Source organism: Peromyscus eremicus, chromosome 6 (genome assembly GCF_949786415.1).
Source record: "Peromyscus eremicus chromosome 6, PerEre_H2_v1, whole genome shotgun sequence".
Taxonomy (NCBI): Eukaryota; Metazoa; Chordata; class Mammalia; order Rodentia; family Cricetidae; genus Peromyscus; species Peromyscus eremicus.
This window is the reverse complement of record NC_081421.1, coordinates 57,107,110-57,126,498: the sequence shown is the minus strand read 5'-3', so window position 1 is coordinate 57,126,498 and position 19,389 is coordinate 57,107,110. Positions and strand designations below refer to the sequence as shown.

Below are 19,389 nucleotides of genomic sequence, written 5' to 3'. Positions count from 1 at the left end.
TGTTGCCCAGGCTGGCATTGAACCCACAGAGATCCGCCTGCCTCTGCCTCCCAAGTGCTGGGATTAAAGGCATGCACCACCACCGCCTGGCTGATAACTGTAATTTTGGTACTGTTATGAATCATAATGTAAATATCTAATATGCAGTGTATCTGATATGTGACTCCTGTAAAAGAGTCATTAGTCCCCTAAAGGGGTCATGACTCACAGGTTGAGAACCACTAACCTAATGTCTTACCTGCTTTTTTTCTGTCACTTATTTACAAACTTTTTGTAGGATATATATTTTATAATACTCGTTTTCACTGTGACTACTTTTGTATTCATAGTGTATCTTGAGGAAATAGAAGTTACTAATTTTAATATTCCATTTATTAGTCTTTTAAAGTTAATGACATTTGTCTGTGTCAAACCATGAAGGATTGACCCTTATCTTTTTTGTTTGTTTGTTTGTTTGTTTTGGATTCAGGATTTCTAGCCCAAGCTGTCCTCACACTCCCTATGTAGCAGAGGGTGATGTGCATGCAAAGCTATCAATTTACCAAACTAAGCTTATCCTCAGCCCTCTTATATTATTAACTTCTTTAAATGTTCATTTTGTGTGCATGTGTATGATATTTATATGAGTGTGGGAATGAGAAGGGCATGCCTGTAGAAGTCCTATGATAGCTTTCAGGAGTTGGATATTGTCTTCTACATTGTTGAGATAAGGTTTTTGGTTATTTCTGCTTTCTACTAGCTATCCTGGGAGGTGCCTGGTCATGCTCCTGTCTCTGCGTTCCAGTTCCCCATATAGGTGCACTTGTGTTAACTGTATCCAGCTTTTGAAGGGGGTTTTGGGTATCTGAACTCAGGTCATCAGGCTTAATTACATAGCTAATGCTTTGCCCACTAAACTAGCCCCCTGTAGCTAGAGTTTTCCTGACTGGCCCACAGTCAGGACAAATCTCTCTCACCCGCCAGTCCCATAGCCACTCAGACCCAACCAAGTAAACACAGAGACTTATATTGCTTACAAACTGTATGGCCGTGGCAGGCTTCTTGCTAACTGTTCTTACAGCTTAAATTAATCCATTTCTATTAATCTATACCTTGCCACATGGCTCGTGGCTTACCGGCATCTTCACATGCGGCTTGTCATCATGGAGGCTGGCAGTGTCTCCCTCACTCAGCCTTCCACTTTTCAGCTTTATTCTCCTCCTTGTCCCGCCTATACTTCCTGCCTGGCCACTGGCCAATCAGTAATTTATTTATTGACCAATCAACAACACTCTTGACATACAGACCATCCCACAGCAGCCCCCTATTGCATTTATTTACAATTATGGAAGACTGCCATTTCCCCCACGAGTCTGTAGTGTCATACAAGCATAAATAATTCAGTGGCACGTGTGCTCACATGTACCATATGATGAACTAGTGTCACATTAGCACAAATTAGTGATATATGTGTCCACATGTACCATACAATAGACTAGGTAATAGTTTTTTTAAACATTAAAAGCAGAAGCATCAGCCAGGCGGTGGTGGCACACGCCTCTAATCCCAGCACTTGGGAGGCAGAGGCAGGCGGATTTTTCTGAGTTCGAGGCCAGCCTGGTCTACAGAGCGAGCTCCAGGAAAGACGCGAAGCTACACAGAGAAACCATGTCTTGAAAAACCAAAAACCCAAAAAAACCAAAAAAAAAAAAAAAAAAAAAAAAAAGCAGAAGCATCTATCTGAAAACATTCTGATTTTGTATAGATATACTGATGAAATTATTTCAGTTTCGTATATGTTTGGTATTTGGAAGATTATTTTTGCTGTGTTAATAGTTTTTATTACATGTCTGAGAAATGTCTAGTATTGTCTTCAAATACCGATTTCTCCTTTGTTTTTATCATTCTGCTTACACCCCTGTTAGACCTTAACACTTGCCTTCAGTATTTTCTGTCCTTTTGTATGTTCAGTCTGTGTATTTCCTTCTTAGCATGCTGGGAAGAAACACTGAATTGGATTTCTCAGATTTGGAATTTTACTTGAGTGTATTTAGTTGTTTTGATCATGTTTTGCTTTGTAGCTTAGTCTGACTCTTCAGAGCTAAGATTACAGACCTGTGTCACCATGCCTAGCTCAATTTAAGATTTCCAGGTTCTTCCAAAAAATTTTAGCCTTTAAATTCCTGAGCATATTGGGCATAGCTATTTTTATTATCGTTCATATGTATTAGTGTATTTGCATATGCTCTGTGTGCATCTATGTATGAGTATTCTCACTGTATGGACATGTGTATGTATGCTCATTTTTACTGTATGGACATGTATGTGTGTGTACATGTGGAGGCCAGAGGTTGACATCTGGTGTTTTTTACTTCATTTACTCTTGCTCTCCAGTTTGTCTCCTTTCTCTCTTAGCTTACCCTGAGGATCCTTTCTTCTGAGCTCTGAGATACATCCTTCCAGGCTTTGATGTGGGTGCTTGGGACATCCAGTCCAGTCCTCACAATTATGCAACAAGCACTTGGTTGAGCTGTCTTCCCAGGCCCTATTGTGTCCATTAATCATAGGAGATAACTAGGTTTCATCCTAACACCATGATATCATATATGTATGGTATGTTCTTTGATTATATCCACCCCCATTAATCTCTGTTCACTCTTCAGTCATCCTGCTGATCCCATTTCTCATTTCAAGTAGTGTTACTGTTTTTGTGGGGGTTTTGCTTGTAAATATAGGGTTTGCATATGAGATAAAATGTAATATTTAACTTTTTGAGTTTATATCATATAACATGATGATCTCCAATCCAATACATTATCTTGTAGATGCCATGATTTCATTTAAAAATATTTTTAAACATTGATTTGTGTGTGTGTGTGTGTGTGTGTGTGTGTGTATGTGTATGTGTGTGGGCACACAGGTGCATGGCATCCAAAAGGAGGGCAGAAATCAGTTCTCTTCATCCACTGTGCAAATCCTAGGAGTTGAACTCAGATTGTTAGGCTCAGCAGTAAGCACATATACTCACTGAGCCATTTTGGTAGTCCCTTAATCTCATTCCTATGATTGAATAAAACTCCTTTGTGTATATATGATACATTTCCTTTATTTGATCATCTGTTGCTGGGCTGGTTTCATTATGTTGGTTAATGTGACTGTTGCTGCAGTAAATATGGATGTACAGATATGTCTGTGGTGTGCAGATATAGAGTACCTAGCATATATCCCAGATGTTTGGTATAGATTGATCATGTGATCATTCTTAGTTTTTTGAGGAACTTCCATACTGATTGACGGAGAACCTGTCTCTACTAATTCACACCCCTACTAGCAGTGGATAAGGATCCCTACTCCTTGTAAGCACTTGCATTTCCCTAATGGCTAAAGATATGGAACACCTTTACATAAATTTTTGGCCATTTATATTTCTTTTGAGAACATCTATTCGATTCATTTGCCTATTTGTTGGTTGGATGATTTGTTTTTTTTGATAACAAATTCTTTGAGTTCTCTATTTTGGATAATAATTCTCTGCCTTTGCTGTGCAGAGACTTTATTTGCTGCATTCGCATCTTTTAGTTCTTGCCATTGTGTCCCAAGCTATTCAGAAAGTCACCTTCTATCTCCATATCTTGACATGTTTCCCCTATAGTTTAGAAGTTTCAGCTTTATTACTTGTTTGATCTGTTTTAAGTTGATTTTTGTGCAGCATGGAAGATAGAGTTTTAGTTTTACCCTATAACACAGCTTCTCAGCTTCTTATCATGGTCTTTCCTCTGACGTACACCAGGAAGCACGTCTGTCAGAATGAGACAGAATGAAACAGATCCTGTTTTCTCACTGGTTTACATGTGGGTTTATGTGCCACTGTCAAGACATGATTATTTTAATATCCAGTTTGAAGCTTATTATCTAAATATCCTAGGAATCAGTTTTTTTATTGCTATTTCTGTTGGCTTTAGATGATCTAGTTCATTTTCTAGTATACTGATTTTTTTATTGGAATGCCAGATATTGCACATGAAAAATTATAGAGAATTTGAAGCCTAAAATGATGTTACCTTTAATCAGAGGGGAGTTATTTCCTCATCACAGAAGTGCCAAAGGATTGAAAAGTCTGTATTGTCTTATTCCCATTGGGAATTGAGATGCTAAGTTCAGTTCACTCTGCTGGTCTACTTGAGATCAGTTCACTCTGCTGGTCTCCTTGAGATCAGTTCACTCTGCTGGTCTCCTTGAGATCAGTTCACTCTGCTGGTCTACTTGAGATCAGTTCACTCTGCTGGTCTCCTTGAGATCAGTTCACTCTGCTGGTCTCCTTGAGATCAGTTCACTCTGCTGGTCTCCTTGAGATCAGTTCACTCTGCTGGTCTACTTGAGATCAATTCACTCTGCTGGTCTACTTGAGATCAGTTTTCACCAGGGTTGGTCTTGCCTTAACAGTAGCTCCTCCTCAGCTCTCAGTTTGTTACCTCTGAGCTTCAGTGATGTTTCCATATATAATTTCCCCTTGTTTATCATCTTCCTTTTGAGAATTGACCAATTCTTACAGGGACAAAGACCATTCTCAGAGAAGTCTGTACCTCTTTGGATTTTCAATGTCTTAAGATCATGACCCTATAATTTGTTATCCTCTTAACTGTTGTCAGTGTTTAGATAGATGTTTTGTGTTTAAAAACAAAATCAATTAATGTTACCTAGTTCATTGTGTGGTAACAAGTTATTGTGATATTTTTATACTGAATTATCTTTAAAGTGTTATTTAAAACTCTACAGTGCTTTTGGAGATCATCAGACATGTTTTACTTGTGCATACTCGTGTGTAGTTTCTTAGCGTGGAGTTGGATATATATTCTTGATGGAAAGATTCAAGACATATGGAGTGATGACAACTAAAATTGATGGACGTTACAATGGAACTATGTTTGGTTGTAGTAGTTTCCTAGGAAAATTGACTAGTCAAGAAAATCTTTGAAGTTTAGTAGCATTATTTTGTCCATCTGTCTTTTCTAAGGGCAGGAAGGAAATGATACTTTATGTGTAAGTGACTGTACCTACAGAACATTTACATTTCCTGAATTTATTTAGCTCTCTCTGCTTTTCTGAAATTATGAAGTCTTGCTTAATTTTTAAAATCCTTTTTCCTAATAGAGTATTTCCTGAGTACACTGATGAGTAAGAATTTAATTGGCTTAGAAATGTTTTTTTCAGATGATGTACTAACTCATGACTTTCATTTAGATATCAGAATACTGTTCTCTGTTCATCTTTTCAGAGTCCAGAAATGATGCCTGTTTGCCAATTGTCTCTTTTTCTCCTTTTTTCTTATTTACCAATCAAAAAGTTTTAAACTAAAGTTATCAAGGATTCCATGCACTTCCAAGATAGGGTTAACATCAACCTAAAGACTCAATTCTTTTCTGTCTTCACTGCTTACAGACAGGGAACACAGTCTCTTCAGCCTGGACCTGTGTAGAAGAATTTGGAGAAAATAAGCAGGTAAGAAAACACCTCTTAGGAATATTGTGGTATATTTAGTTCTCAGAAAAGCAGTTTTCAGCTAATCCTCTTCTGGCCGTATGAGGAAATGCCTAGAATTGTCGAATAAAATCCTGTGTGATATTTTGTTTATAATAGTTTTATTAGCTATAGACTCATTAAGAAAAAAAATGAGAAGTTTCCATATTTCAGATATTTTCCAGTCTTTGAACCTGACAGTGTTCTGATATCTAAATTGAACCACTGAGATTATAAGTAGTAGTTTAAATCAGATACAGTTAAGAGTAAACGATGCATTTCAATTATCTGGCATTTCTCAAACTAAGCTGAGAATGAGACTGTTTTTCTACATCATTAAAATAATATTTTGACTCTAAATTGTTTCTATAACAATTCACTGTGTTGTTTTCTCACAGGGCACAATAAGGAAACCTGTAAGGGGGGTGGCTTGAAGGCAGTTTAAGATTTGCCAGAACTCCTTTTTACATGTAAAGGAATCAGCCTATGTAATAATTCTGTGTTCCTGATTAGGTTACTTCATCATTATGTGCCTTAATTCAACATTATCAAAAGGAGTAATGAGAGTACTTGCAATGCCTTTAGAGGGTTCCCATTACACCCGATCGTACATGGTTAATTTTTGCATGTGCCAAGTGCTAGACAAGTATTATCTGAGATTATTAATGTCTATGAGAAATATGTTTACTATTCTTGACACTTAAATCTTAGACCCTAAATTTGTCCTCACAGATTTTAGTAAAACTAGCTGCTAAACTTACAGATCTTAAATCTTACCTAAATTTCAAACACACAGTGCTATTTTAGAACTATCTTCTTTTAACCTCATAAGTTTAAAGCTTGACTTAAAAAGAGCAATTGTGAGGACAGATTTACTGGCAAAAATGAAACCTGAGAAGAATTGCTGTCTTTATTTAAGTCTAAACCTTTTCTCTTCAGTCTGGCCCACATACTTATCTAGTGAGCTACTAGTTTGGGGCCTGTTCAGAAGCCTAGACTTATGCTCCAGTCATGGTTCTTGCTCTGAGAGGATGCTGTCCAGGCAGTTTAGAAACCAGTGTTAGAATTCGGAGTCTGTCATTATGATCTTAGTACACAGGGAACAGATCGACATCTCACAATATGGTTTGTTTAGTCTTCTTGCTTCTTTCAAAGGAAAGCAGCTAGACTAATTTCAGTGTCAGTGGGCACTTGCTTTATATGTGGTCCTCCTTTATCCCTTTGTTTGTGTGCTAAGTTTTGGTCTCTAGTGGTATTTATTGTTTGCTTAAAGATTTATGGTAGAGGACTTCCAGAAATGCTACTGGGGAAATAGAGGCCAAGGGATCAGAATCAAGCTCATCCCTGGTACAAGTTAAAGGATAGCCTGGGATACATGAGACACTGGCGGTGGAGAGGGAGAGGAGAGAGAGGTCTCTAGGAGAAAATTCTCAGAGTTGATTTCCACACCATTGCAAATGAAATTACAGAAATTTTTAGCATGTAAGGAAATGCGGAGAGAGCTGCATGCATTGAGAACAGAAGTTGGGAAAGTGGATAGGTGCAAGTCACACCCAGGTAGCTTAGAGAATAGCACCATTGACTTGACCTTTGTTCTGCTGTCCTTTTGAAATGGAGACCTCTGGAGGCCTTTGGAGTTACTTGCTTTCAAATACTCTGCTTAAAGTTTCTTGAGGCCAGCCTGGTCTACAGAGCGAGATCCAGGACAGGCACCAAAAACTACACAGAGAAACCCTGTCTTGGAAAAACAACAACAAAAAAGTTTCTTTTTTTTTCCTGTTTCCCTTTTTTTAAATTTTATTTTTCTTTATTAAGAAATTCTCTACTCACTCCTCATGCTATCCACAGACCCCCCTCCTCCCACCCCACAGCCCTCTTTCCCAAGCCACCCCGAATCCTCACGTGAATCCCCCAAATCGAGGTCTCCCATGGGGAGTCAGCAGAGCCCAGCTCACTGAGCCTAGGCAGGTCCAAGCCCCTTCCCACTGCACCAAGGCTGTGCAAGGTGTCACACCACAGGCACTGGATTCCCAGAAGCCTGCCCGTGCACCAGGGACAGATCCTGATCCCCCTGCCTGGGTGCCCCCCAAACAGTTTGAGCCAAACAACTGTCTTCCGTGTCCAGAGGGTCTAGTCCAGTCCCATGGAGGCTCCACAGCCACCAGTCCACAGTTAATGGGTTTCCACTAGTGTGGTCCATCATCTCTGCACATCCTCCCATCATGATCTCAACGTCCCTTGCCTGCAGTATCTCTCCTCTATCTCATCAGTTGGATTCCCGGAACTCAGCCTGGTGCCTGGCCATGGATCTCTGTATCTGCCTCCATCTGTCACTGGACAAAGGCTCTATGATGACAGTTAGGTTATTTGCTAGGCTGGTCACCAGAGTAGACCAGTCCAGGCACCAGACTCAGAAGGACAAACATAGTATGTACTAACTCATAAGTGCATACTAAATGGGAGGGAAGGGATGGCCAGACTGCAACCCACAACTCCAGAGAGACTAGCTAACTTGAAAAGACCCTAGGAGGGACACATGGATGACCCCATGAAGGAGAAGTGGATGAGATCTACATGAGTGGACTGGGTATGGGGGTGTGGCAGAGGGCAAGGAGTGGGGGATGAGAACATAGGGAAAAGGGAGGGTCAAGCTGGAACAGGGACAGAGTGGGAGGGCAGGGAGGAAGATACCATGATAGATGAGGACATCATGGGAATAGGAAGAGGCAGGGTGCTGGGGAGGCTCTCAGGAATCCGCAAGGTTGACCCCACCTTGGTCTGCTGGCAGTGGTCCAAAGGGTGCCTGGACTGGTCTACAAAAAAGTTTCTTAAAAGCTTGGCCAGATGGAAATAATACCTTCCTAAGAATCAGGAGATCTAAAATTTTAATTTGTTCTATATCCATATACCTGTGGACCATTTATATCCATGTACCTGTGAATCTGACTTATCTAAATCAGCTGTCTTCTCTCTTTGTCATTCATATGAATTGGGGTCATTTGAATTAACAACTTGTAAAGTTTCAGTCCATTCTCCATTTTCAATTTGGAATTAGATTAGCACAAATTTTATTGGTATCAATAGTCAAAAGACAAAATCAATATTGATGAGCAAGAGGCTTAACATCTGAACAAAGATATTTACATATGTAATGTACACATTATTAGTCATAAAGGAGTCTAAATTAAAACCACAGTGAAATACAATATCACATGTACTGGCATAGCTATTGTTAAAAATACTAGACCAGGTTTGGTGGCATATACCTGGTACCACATTATTTAGGAGGCAGAAGTAGGAGGATCAGTGCAAATTTGAGGCCAAACTTTTCTACAAGGTGAATTCCAGGCCAGCCAAAGCCAGAGTAAGATGTACTGTGCAACACCCTCCACCCTCATGTGTGTGTGTATGTGTATGTATATACCAACCATTATGGAAGATGAGATGTGACCAACTGGCAATTTCATATTTTACTATTTGAATATAGTTTGGTCACAGTGAGGAACTCTAGAGCATAATATCTCTACCCCATGCCTCGGCAGCCCTATTCCCAGGTATTTACATCAAAGAAAAAATATCACAAAAGGTTTATATAAGAACGAGCATAGAGCATATTTGTAAGAGATCAGTGTTAGAAAAGTTCACATATTTATCAATAGGTGACTGCATAAAAATTATAGTATATTCATGTAGCTGAGTAATACTTAACAATGAAATGGAAATTGCTGAAATAGGTAACATGAATCTTAGAAATTATATTGAACAAAAGAAGCCCAAATAGCAAATATTTTAAAAATAACAAAATCCAAAACCAGATGAGTGAATCCATGGTAGTACAAAGTAGGAAGTGACTACAAACTGAAAAGAGACAGATGACTTTGGTGAATTGATTTGCTATCTGTTCAGTGTGGATTGCATAAGCTTATATAATTATCAAATCAATAAATGAATGCATAGTGTGTGTCTTTCACTGTTTGTAAATTGTACCTCAATTTTAAGTATAAAGACAGCTGAATTGTATGAAGTATGAATAAACTCTGAAATTGGCTCTCTGTCATTCATTAAGAAGGGGAAAAAAGATGTACAGTTCAGTTTGGGTCTGAAACAGTGGGACTAAAAACTTGAAGATGTACTTGAAGAGGAAAAACTGGCATGGGGTGGGGGCAAGTATATACATGCTTGGAAGTTTTACTCATTTGTTAACTTTTTTGCTTTCTGCTTTCTATGATATGTAAATTATATTTAATGAATATGCAAACTCTTAGGTTTATTTAAATATTTTTACATTACATTTAATTTATTATCTTATTTGACATGTGTTCTATTTTCTAATCAGCCAGTTGTTTTTCTGAATATACTTAGATTCATAGTGGTTTTAGGAATATAACTTGTTTATGAAATACTTGTGAAATTTTAAGAAATATTTAACAAAAGTCTTTCACTTACCTAATTCTTGCAGCAGTTTAGAGATTTTTCTCCTATTATCTTACATGAATCATGTTATGAGTCAACATCTAATTTTGGATTTAATGTAGTTTTCTTTAAAAATGAGAATGTAGTAGGTGATTCATGTTTGCTTAAAGATTTATGGTAGAGAACTGCCAGAAATGCTAAGTGTTACGCTCATAGCCAGCTATCTCGCTTGTTTTTAAATCTTCTGGAGATACCTTCTGAGTCCACATTTTATAAGTAGGCTCCATTACCTCTTAAAAATATTTGAATACAGTTTGGTCACAGTAAAGAACTCTAGAGCATAATATCTCTACCCCGTGCCTCGGCATCCCTGTTCCCAGGTATTTACGTCAAAGAGAAAACCTCCTAAATAATGTGGTAAACTCAAAGAAAGCGTGATATCTCTTTGAAAACTACATTTCTGATCTACTGAAGTCACTTTTAAATCGTATTGTTGATAACTACATTAGTAAAATTTAAAGAGTTCATGTATTAGAGGTATGTGGCTACTAAGGGACAGTCTTCAACAGGAAACAATCAGAACTTTTAAAGGGCAATTTATTCATCAATACAGAACATCTAATGTTTCAGTTTATATTCAATATTTTAACCCTTGGGTAAAGTTGATTCTATAACAATTAATAAATCTGATGTTAGAAAAGCAAATGGTTTCAAAGTAATTTCTCAATTCAAAATATCCAATATTTTGCACCTTTTTTGGACATTTCAAAACATGTTTATTATTTCTTAAAACAAGCTGCTTTATTGATCTTGTGGTACCATTCATAAAAATTAGCTTATAAAATTAATATAATTAGAGTTTTACAATGCTAGCAATTAAACCTAATTACAACTGATTTTCATTTTTTTATTTTTTTCTTAAATAGGTCCTTTCTGATGTTGCTTGAGCTTATTCTCCTGCAGTTGGTCTCATTCCTGTTGGTTAAACATTAAGTCCCATGACAACATAAAGTTGATGCTCATGTGTTCTAGGCCTCATAGTGAACGCTACTGGAGGGGAAAGCTTGACCTTCCATTAAATGACCTTATTCCATTTCTTCCATTCCAACAATACAACAGCTTTTATAAATGATCATTTTATAGTCGCAGTCACCACTTTGACTTACACTGCAGTAAAGAGCATAGTTGAGTTTTTGGAAAGTACAGGATCTACAAATTTGGTCAATAAAACACACACATACAGAATTACTATAATTAAGGAAGCAGGAAATTATTGGTACATACATAAGATGAACGTTTGTTTGAAATAATAATTTCAAATATAATTGTTTGAATAATTTGGTTAATTTTGGATATTTTTCTATACTATTAAGTTGATAATGGTTTTTGAAGTTCATTTGGTAGAGATGATTCATTTTACTGTTTTGTGGTACCAGTGAGACTCTAATGTTAAATTGATGTGTTTGGTTATATGAATGTTTATGCCAGCATTTAAATAATGAAATTTTGGACAGTTAGTTTATACCAGAAGTCCAGAGGCAAATGTTTATGCTGGTTTGATGCCTAATATAGCTTCAAAAAAAAAAAAAAGAAAGAAACTGAATTTGCTGTTCTTTTTTTCTTCATGATATAGGCTTGGTGTCAGAACCAAATTTAAAGAAGCTTCTTTGTTGATTAAAGAGAAATTAGAGGTTCTCTTTTTCTGTGTTAAAAAGAAAAAGATACCTAAGAATGCACTATAGTAAGATCTTTGAAGCAGTGTTGTCAGTTAAAGAAAGAGTCCTGAGTTGATGTAACTGTTAGTGTCTTCACTGCAGTGATAATAATATACCATTATTACAGTAGCGTCAGGTATTTAAATGTTAGAACATTATGTTAAAATGTGATTGTTGTCTGAATGTTTTGTCTCTTGAATTAAATTTGTGTCCTTAAAGATGTGCAGCATAATTGTTCATATATTTATTTACAGACTACAATTTCCGTCGCAGCTCAATAAATAGTCTTTCCCCTGTTAGTGCTACCCTCTCTTCTGGGACTCCCAGCGTGCTTCCTTATACTTCAAGGCCTTATTCTTATCCAAGTTATCCCTTGTCACCAACAATATCACTTGCTAATGGCAGCCATGTTGGACAACGACTATATATCTCCAATCAGGCCTCATTCTTCTGAAGAAAGTCTGGATACATTAGTATAAACTTTTCTTTGTATACGGCATGAAAATTAAAGTACTGTTGTATTTTAGAATTGGGTTTGCACATTTGCCTTTAAAACTATTTTAACATATTAAACATCAGCTATAATAGAAAATGACGAGTGGTAGGATCTGTGGAGATGCACTTAAAAGTTATTCAGTGATAGAAAACTACTTCTGTTCTTTGTAAACTTTGGGGATTTATAATTCCTGAATTTGAAAAGATTCCAGTAGTTTATGTTTATTTGTATAACAACTTTGTAAAGCATCATCTCACAAGTATTGAAGTACTTAAAGACAGTGTTTATACTAGACTAGATTACCAAGGATCGCTATCTGTAGTGGAGTTTGGAACAGTTATGTAACCAGAAGCATCTAACTATTATGTAGAAAGAAATGATGAGACAAAAAAGATTAAGATGCAAATTTTTGGCAGTCGAAATGAAAAATCAGTCTACCATTGTGGTCCTTGAAAGTAACTAAATATTTTAGTTAATATTTGTTACACAAATAAATTACAATTTTGCTGTTAATATATTTAAGGTTTTTATAGTTATGCTTCACTTATGTTTTGATATTCATTACATTGTTTTGGTAAAAAGTGTTAAATGTTTTTTAAATGTTGAAATCATGTGTTGTTTAATTTTTATACTTCAAATTCTTCAACATTAAATATATGATGCTACTAATGTGTGTTTTGTTTTTATTAGAATTCACATTCACACACACACAGATGTCTCTCATCTTTGAGAAGAGTTTTACTTGCCAGGTCAACAGTTGTAGGGTCTTAGGTTTGATGTCTTCATGAGATCAAAGTGTCAGATATTGTAAAGAGATGTGTAAAATAAAAATAAAATCATTTTCAGGTGCCAGTAGAAATTTTTTATTGGTAGAGTTACAGAAATTTCCCTTTTTACTAAAGAATAATTAATGAATTCAGATAATTTTGACTTCATCAGTTTATTAGCATACATGGATAATTATAACAATGGCTTTTATAGTTGATATCAGATATTTTAGATATCATTAATATCTAAATATTAAATATTAAAAATAACAAGTGGTAGAGCCAGGACTTGCATACATAGAATTCAAAATAGTAGCAAATAACTTGCATTTCAGCTTCATTTGATTTTTCTAGCAGAAAGTTGTAAGAAGAGTAAATGAATCTCACTTTTTTTCAGTGCTAAAGGCGGCTCATTCCCCATAAAGCATACGCACTACTTTTGCAGTTAAGTGCTTTAGACTTTCTGATTTAAAATAATATAGAGACTAAATCAGCACCGCATATATTCCACACAACTGTCAGATATAGGCTCTTGGGTGAAAGTCATCTGTTCAGAAAACATGCAGTGAAATGCTTCCAACTGCTGGGAGAGTATCACAGGATACAGGTGACTCAGACTCTAAGCCAGAAAAACAGACACATTTAGTTTTTCATAGAAAAACACTTGTAATAGCCCAAATAACAAGTTGTTACAAATTTTCTCATGGGACTTTTCATCTTGGAGAAGAAAAAAAACTTCAAAATAATTTAGAGAGCTATCAACCACATAAAATATTTGAAAATCCGTGGTGATGTAATGGTAAGTGCATATATTTTGGTATCAAGTTTGACGACTACTACTGTCAAAAACCTGTCTATTTGAGTCTAGCTGAAGGCCCCTGTGGAGGCTGATACGGTTCTCATAATATTAAAGCTAAAACATTAGTAGCTGACATTTTGGGGGCATATTTGTACTAGTGTAGTATTTGTTTTTCTGCACAACTTTGATCACTTCCCCCTTTAATCCTAAGTGCGGTAGTCATTTCATTTATGTGAAACACCCCCTTGGTGCTGTGGTGTGGATGAGACTTGACGACTAGTGAATATAACTAATTCCATGCTGCCTTAATTTCTGTAGAACAGGTTGATTATATGCAGCACTTGCCCTAAATGGAGGCTACCTTCTTTGATCACAACTGTTGATAGATCTTAGGCATAATATAGCTTATTGGGCTAAGAAACCGTCCAAATGACAACCTTGGTGAAATATTGTATGCAGCTTTTTGCAAATATCTATTGCTAAGGTTTGGGGCTATTACTACAGAGCTGTGGTCTTCAGAAAGATGGAAAAGCATAACTCTCAGAATTTGTTAGAGTGAATAAGGCTATTTGTAGCAGTGATTCAAAGTTTAGAAACCATAATAAAAGGCTGGTAAAGCCAATTTTAAAAGAGCCTGCTTGGCAAGAACTATTGATTATATCAAAATACAAATATTGACTATAATATTGTCATACTGAGCAAAAAGCTAATCTCTAGATATCCCCTGAATATCTAAAACTCAACATATCTATAATTTAGGTAACCCTGTGTCTTTTCTTCTAAGCTAATTAATTTTATAGCCACCGATATTAACATGATCTGCTAGATTTTTTGTTGTTATGATAAAATACCTGAAAAAATTTAAAAGGGGAATATATCTTTTTGCTCATGTTTTCAATGCAAATCCACTGTTGTAGGCCTGAGTGGAACATGGTTGGGTGGTGGGTAGAGCAAAGTTGCTAATCTCAACAGCTGGAGTTACGGAGTGGGGAGGGAGAGGGTATGAGGATGATTATGACTTAATACCCAATACAGGGAAGGACTATGGATAAAACAGCAACGAACCTAAACAACTGCTTCAGGCAGATCTGATGAAGGCTCACCTGGTTTCTGGGAATTTCAAAGGTCCCACCTTTGTCTCAGCCAGTTAAGTCCCCACTGTCATTTAAAATGATCCAGCTGGCTAAGTGCATTCTGCCCATTCCTGTTTCAAGAAAGAGGAAAGGAACCCAGCTCTATCCCACACCCTATTAAAAGCCTTATATAACCCATACAGGGCCAGAAGGTGCTGCTTATCTGGACACCTGCCCTGTATTAGGCCCTTGTCTCTGGCTGTGTGTGCTATATGCTGTCTCTGTTGCAACAGACCTTGTATGTAGTGGAATGCAAACTTTTTGTTCTGCAATTCTTTTCTTGATGGTGTCTTAGTGATGGTTTCTACTGTTGCATAAAACACCATGACTAAAAAACAGCTTGGAGAAGGGAGAATTTCAGCTTATACTTGTACATCACAGTCCATCATCAAAGTAAGGGCTGGAAATCAAGGCAGGGACTGAGAAGCAGAGATTGAAGTAGAGGCCATGGGAGGAATGTTGTTTACTGGCTGGCTGGCTCAGATTGCTCAACATTTTTTTTTTTATACAACTTGGGACAGCCTGACTAGGGGTGATACTGACCCCCCCCATGCCATGGGCTGGGCCTACCATATCAATCATTAATCAAGAAAATGTCCTATAGGCTTGCCCACAGGCCAGTCTGGTGGGGGCACTTTCCCAATTAAGGTTTCTTCTTCCCAAATGACTAGCTTTTGTCAAGTTGAAAAAAAACTTGTCAGTACATTTTCCCATCATGATCTCGATGTGCCTTGCTCATAGAATCCCTCCTCTCATCAATTGGACTCCTGGAGCTCGGCCTGGCACCCGAATCTCTGCATGTGCTTCCATCAGTCACTGGATGAGGGCTCTATGATGATAGGGTATTCAGCCATCTGATCACTGGAGTAGGCCAGTTCAGGCACCCGCTCGAATATTGCCAGTAGTCTAAGGTGCGGTCATCCTTGTGGATTCCTAGGAACTTCCCTAGCACTCTTTCTACCTATTCCCATGATGTCTTCATGATGGGAAAATGCACAGAGATGGCCAGCCAAACTAGTGGAAACACATGTAGACCAATAACTGAGGAGTCCCCATGGTATTGGACTAGGCCCTCTGGATAGACGAGATGGTTGTTTAGCTTGAACTGTTTCGGGGGTCCCCAGGCAGGCAGTGGGGTAGGGACATGTCCCTGGTGCATGAGCCAACTTCTTGGAGCCCAGTGACTATGGTGGGACACTGCAACTTTGGTGCAGGGAGGAGGGCCTTGGACCTGCCTCAACTGAATATACCAGGCTCTACTGACTCCCCATGATAGACCTTGCCTTGGAGGAGGTGGGAAAGGGGGTGGGTTGTGGGGGAAGGCTGGGGGGCGGGAGGAGAGAGGAGAGGGGAATCTGTGGTTGGTATGTAAAATGAATAGAAAAATCTCAATAAAAAAAAAAAACTTGTCAGGACTGATGGGCTCACAAGGAAGGAAAGCTAGCAGTCAACCCAACCATGGTTTAAAAAGAATGGGACCTTCACACATATGACATCTGAGTGGATGCTTCCAAAGCTCCCCCCCCACACACACACACTAATAGCTTATACTCTCCCATATTAGAAGACTGCAGTCAGCTCCTGAGCGACATGACAGCTTTACCCTCCTACCATCAGGCCTTCACTTATTCCCCTCCAAGTCTTAATTTCTAGACTTACCCTTGAGTTTCACGGGTACACGACCACATGGGCCTAATACCACAAAATTTAGCGTGTCCTGGTAAGGAGCCAAAGGATGGCGCAACTAGGTTCTAAAGGGCCTTGATCAAGGGGTCTAGTCTAATAGGCTGGTCTATGAGCACTTTTCAGTGATACAAGAATTCATACTATGCTAAGGATCCCAGAAGATGTGAATTTGCTATGAAGATGGCCCCTGGGTGCCGGTGCCAAGCAGAAATGTGCAGAAGGGGTGGGTGGTGGGTAGCCAAGCCACAGGAGACTGTGGGTGGGTGTGTTGGGACAGCGAAGTGCCAGCAGACACCTGAAGTGCTGCTGCTGCTCCGCAGCCATTGCTGCAGACTGCCCAGGGACCCCGAAACCTCTTTCCCAGAATTAGCATTAGGAAAGCCGTTTCTTCAAGACTAACTTCCCTGGGTCCCTAAGCAGATGTCCTGGTGGGAACTGGATCTCAGCTCCGAAAGGCTGTGCTCTGCTTTCTGTTGCTGTGACAAACACTATAGCAGAAGCGACTCTGAGGAAAGCATGTGAAGTACTGTGGTCCAGACCACGTGAGCTTGTCTGTAACCTGGAGGGCCATTTTCCTTCTTCAACTTCCGTCAGAACTCTCTATGTTCAGCTCAGATGTCAACTTCTCCAAAATCCTCTGTGATTGCAAGTTGGAACTGATTTCTGAAATCGTCATTTGTAGATGTTTTACTACTTGACTAGTTCTGAGTGAGGAATCAGCTATGAGCATGCAATCCCATCTTTTCCATTCAAAGCAGAAACCATCTTGCCCCAAACACCCAATTTTTTTTGTTTTTTGTTTTTGTTTTTGTTGTTGTTGTTTTTTTGTTTTTGTTTTTGTTTTAAAAGGATCTCACTATGTAGTCCTAACTTTCCTGGAACTCAATGTGTAGATCAGGCTAGCCAAAAACTTATAGATCTGCCTCCCGAGTGCTGGCATAAAAGGTATGTACCACTACACCTGGCTCAGTTGCCAAATTTTTACCTTCTATCACTATGTACGACTCATAATGCCTATAAAGTGTTTAAGAACCATGTATTCATCTAACTGGAAAGTGACTCAAACCCCAAGGTAAGCATTTACTATCTGGTAGACTTCAAAGCAAATTCAAGTTACCTGGGGCTCCTGGGCTCTGTGGAGTCTGAGCAAGGTAGAATTACAAGCTCTTTCCAAGGCCTTTGACTACAATGTGCATGATGGTTCTGCCCCCCCCCCCCCCGAACGAACTGATTTTTCTCTTCCTATCTAATTTAAAAAATTGGCTTTTGGAAAGATTCTTCAGCTTCAGTGACACAAGACATAAGTGACATTTGAAAGAGTAGCTGTTGGAAGTGACTGAATATACATAGATGTTTTCTAGTGAAAACATATTACTGTGAAAAACTCCCATTAATAAAGGAAAACTGATTCGTACTAGATCCTTAGATTCTCCTGTTACTAAAGGTAATCTTAGTTCAGAAGGTTTTTTCAGAAACTCTGCAGAAGAAATAAAGTCCTTCCTTCCTTTCCTCCTTCCCTCCTTCCTTTGTTCCTGTTCTCTCCCCTACCTCTCTGTGCAAGGCAGCCCTGTAAGGATAGTACTAGGATATTTTTTATAGAAGTTTCAGGTTTACTTATTTATGGGACTGTTGGTAATGACATATGATGAGTTGCATTTTCCTGGCAGGAGAATACTCATTTTTCACTAGATGGATATTCTCTATCAGGTTCTATACAGATGGAAAGGAGGAGGCAAGTTTAGAATAAAGTGCCTGCCAGCTGCTCTGCCACACCCTAGGTCATCTTCACAGCTGGGCTGCATGCATATCCACTTTCCAGGCTGCAGGACAAGCAAGAGGAGCCAAAGCACGCCTGTAAAAAGATTACTTGGAAGTTGTCAGTGTCCCTCTTCTCTCATCATTTCTAGTGTCTCCAAAATAAGGAGGCTTAAATTTAAAACCACTTTTGTATTTGGGGGGGGGGTATGCTGTTGCTGGAGTGGGGGAGTCAGAAGACAATTTGTTGGCAATGTAAGTTGTGGGGATTGAACTCAGGCTGCCAGACTTGGCAGCAAGTGCCTTTACCCACCGACCATCTTGCCCCCTTGGGAAGGTTTTTTGTTTTCTTATGTTTAGTGTGATGCCCAGGGAGGCCACAGGAGGGCATCAGATCCCCTGCGACTGTAGTTAGAGATGGTTGTTACCGCAGTGTGGTAGCAGGGAACAAAACCTGGGTTCTCCAGAAGAGCAGCCAGTGCATTTAACCACTGAGTCGCCTCTTCAACTCTCTCAGGAATTCTAAACAAACAAAAAACCCTGGTGTATGTTAGTAGTACAAAGTAACATTTTTTGTTACAGTGTCACATACATATGTATAGTTACTTAATGATGTACAGAATGTACTTTGCCTATGTTTACCACATTACCCTTGTTCGTGTGTGTGTGTGTGTGTGTGTGTGTGTGTGTGTGTGTGTGTGTGTGTGTGTGTGATGGTCTTCTGATCCTAGGCTGGCATAGAACTTCATATGGCAGAGGCTGGCTTTAGACTCTTCATCCTTCTTCCTCTTTCCTCCCAAGTGCTTGGATACAAGCATTCAAAGCTGCAATCAGGCTCCCATTGTCCTTTCCTTCCCTATTAGTTTCTCTTTTGCTTTCATTTCCATCTCCCTCCCTAACCCCTAGATTTCACAGAGTAGAAAAAACATGCACATTCGTGTTTGTGAGGCTAGTTTGTTTCACTTAACTTGATGATCTCTAGCTCCAATATTTTCCCTCAAACAACAAAGTTCTATTGTGTATAAACAGCACATTTTCTGCAACTACCCACCTTCTGCTGGCTACTTAGCAGATTCCTTCACAGCATCTTCAGTCTTGTGACTTTGGTTATTGTCAGTGTGGACTCAGG

The 19,389-nt window shown here is 38.6% G+C and overlaps 1 protein-coding gene across 7 annotated transcripts in view; it reads left to right on the top strand.

The window, feature by feature from the left end:
- The window catches only part of Rbm46 (RNA binding motif protein 46), a 49,385-nt gene extending 36,600 nt beyond the window's left edge, over positions 1-12,785 (top strand). For 5 of the 7 annotated variants that reach the window (XM_059265527.1, XM_059265528.1, XM_059265530.1 and 2 more), the window contains one exon: positions 11,879-12,785. In XM_059265527.1, coding sequence (XP_059121510.1) covers positions 11,879-12,078 — 200 coding nt within the window. In that variant the 3' untranslated portion in view covers positions 12,079-12,785. Of the gene's footprint in view, positions 1-5,418; positions 5,479-10,835; positions 11,843-11,878 lie in introns of those variants that run through there. The other 2 variants (XM_059265532.1, XM_059265531.1) reach the window with 2 other exon arrangements.
- The last annotated feature ends 6,604 nt before the right edge of the window (positions 12,786-19,389 follow it).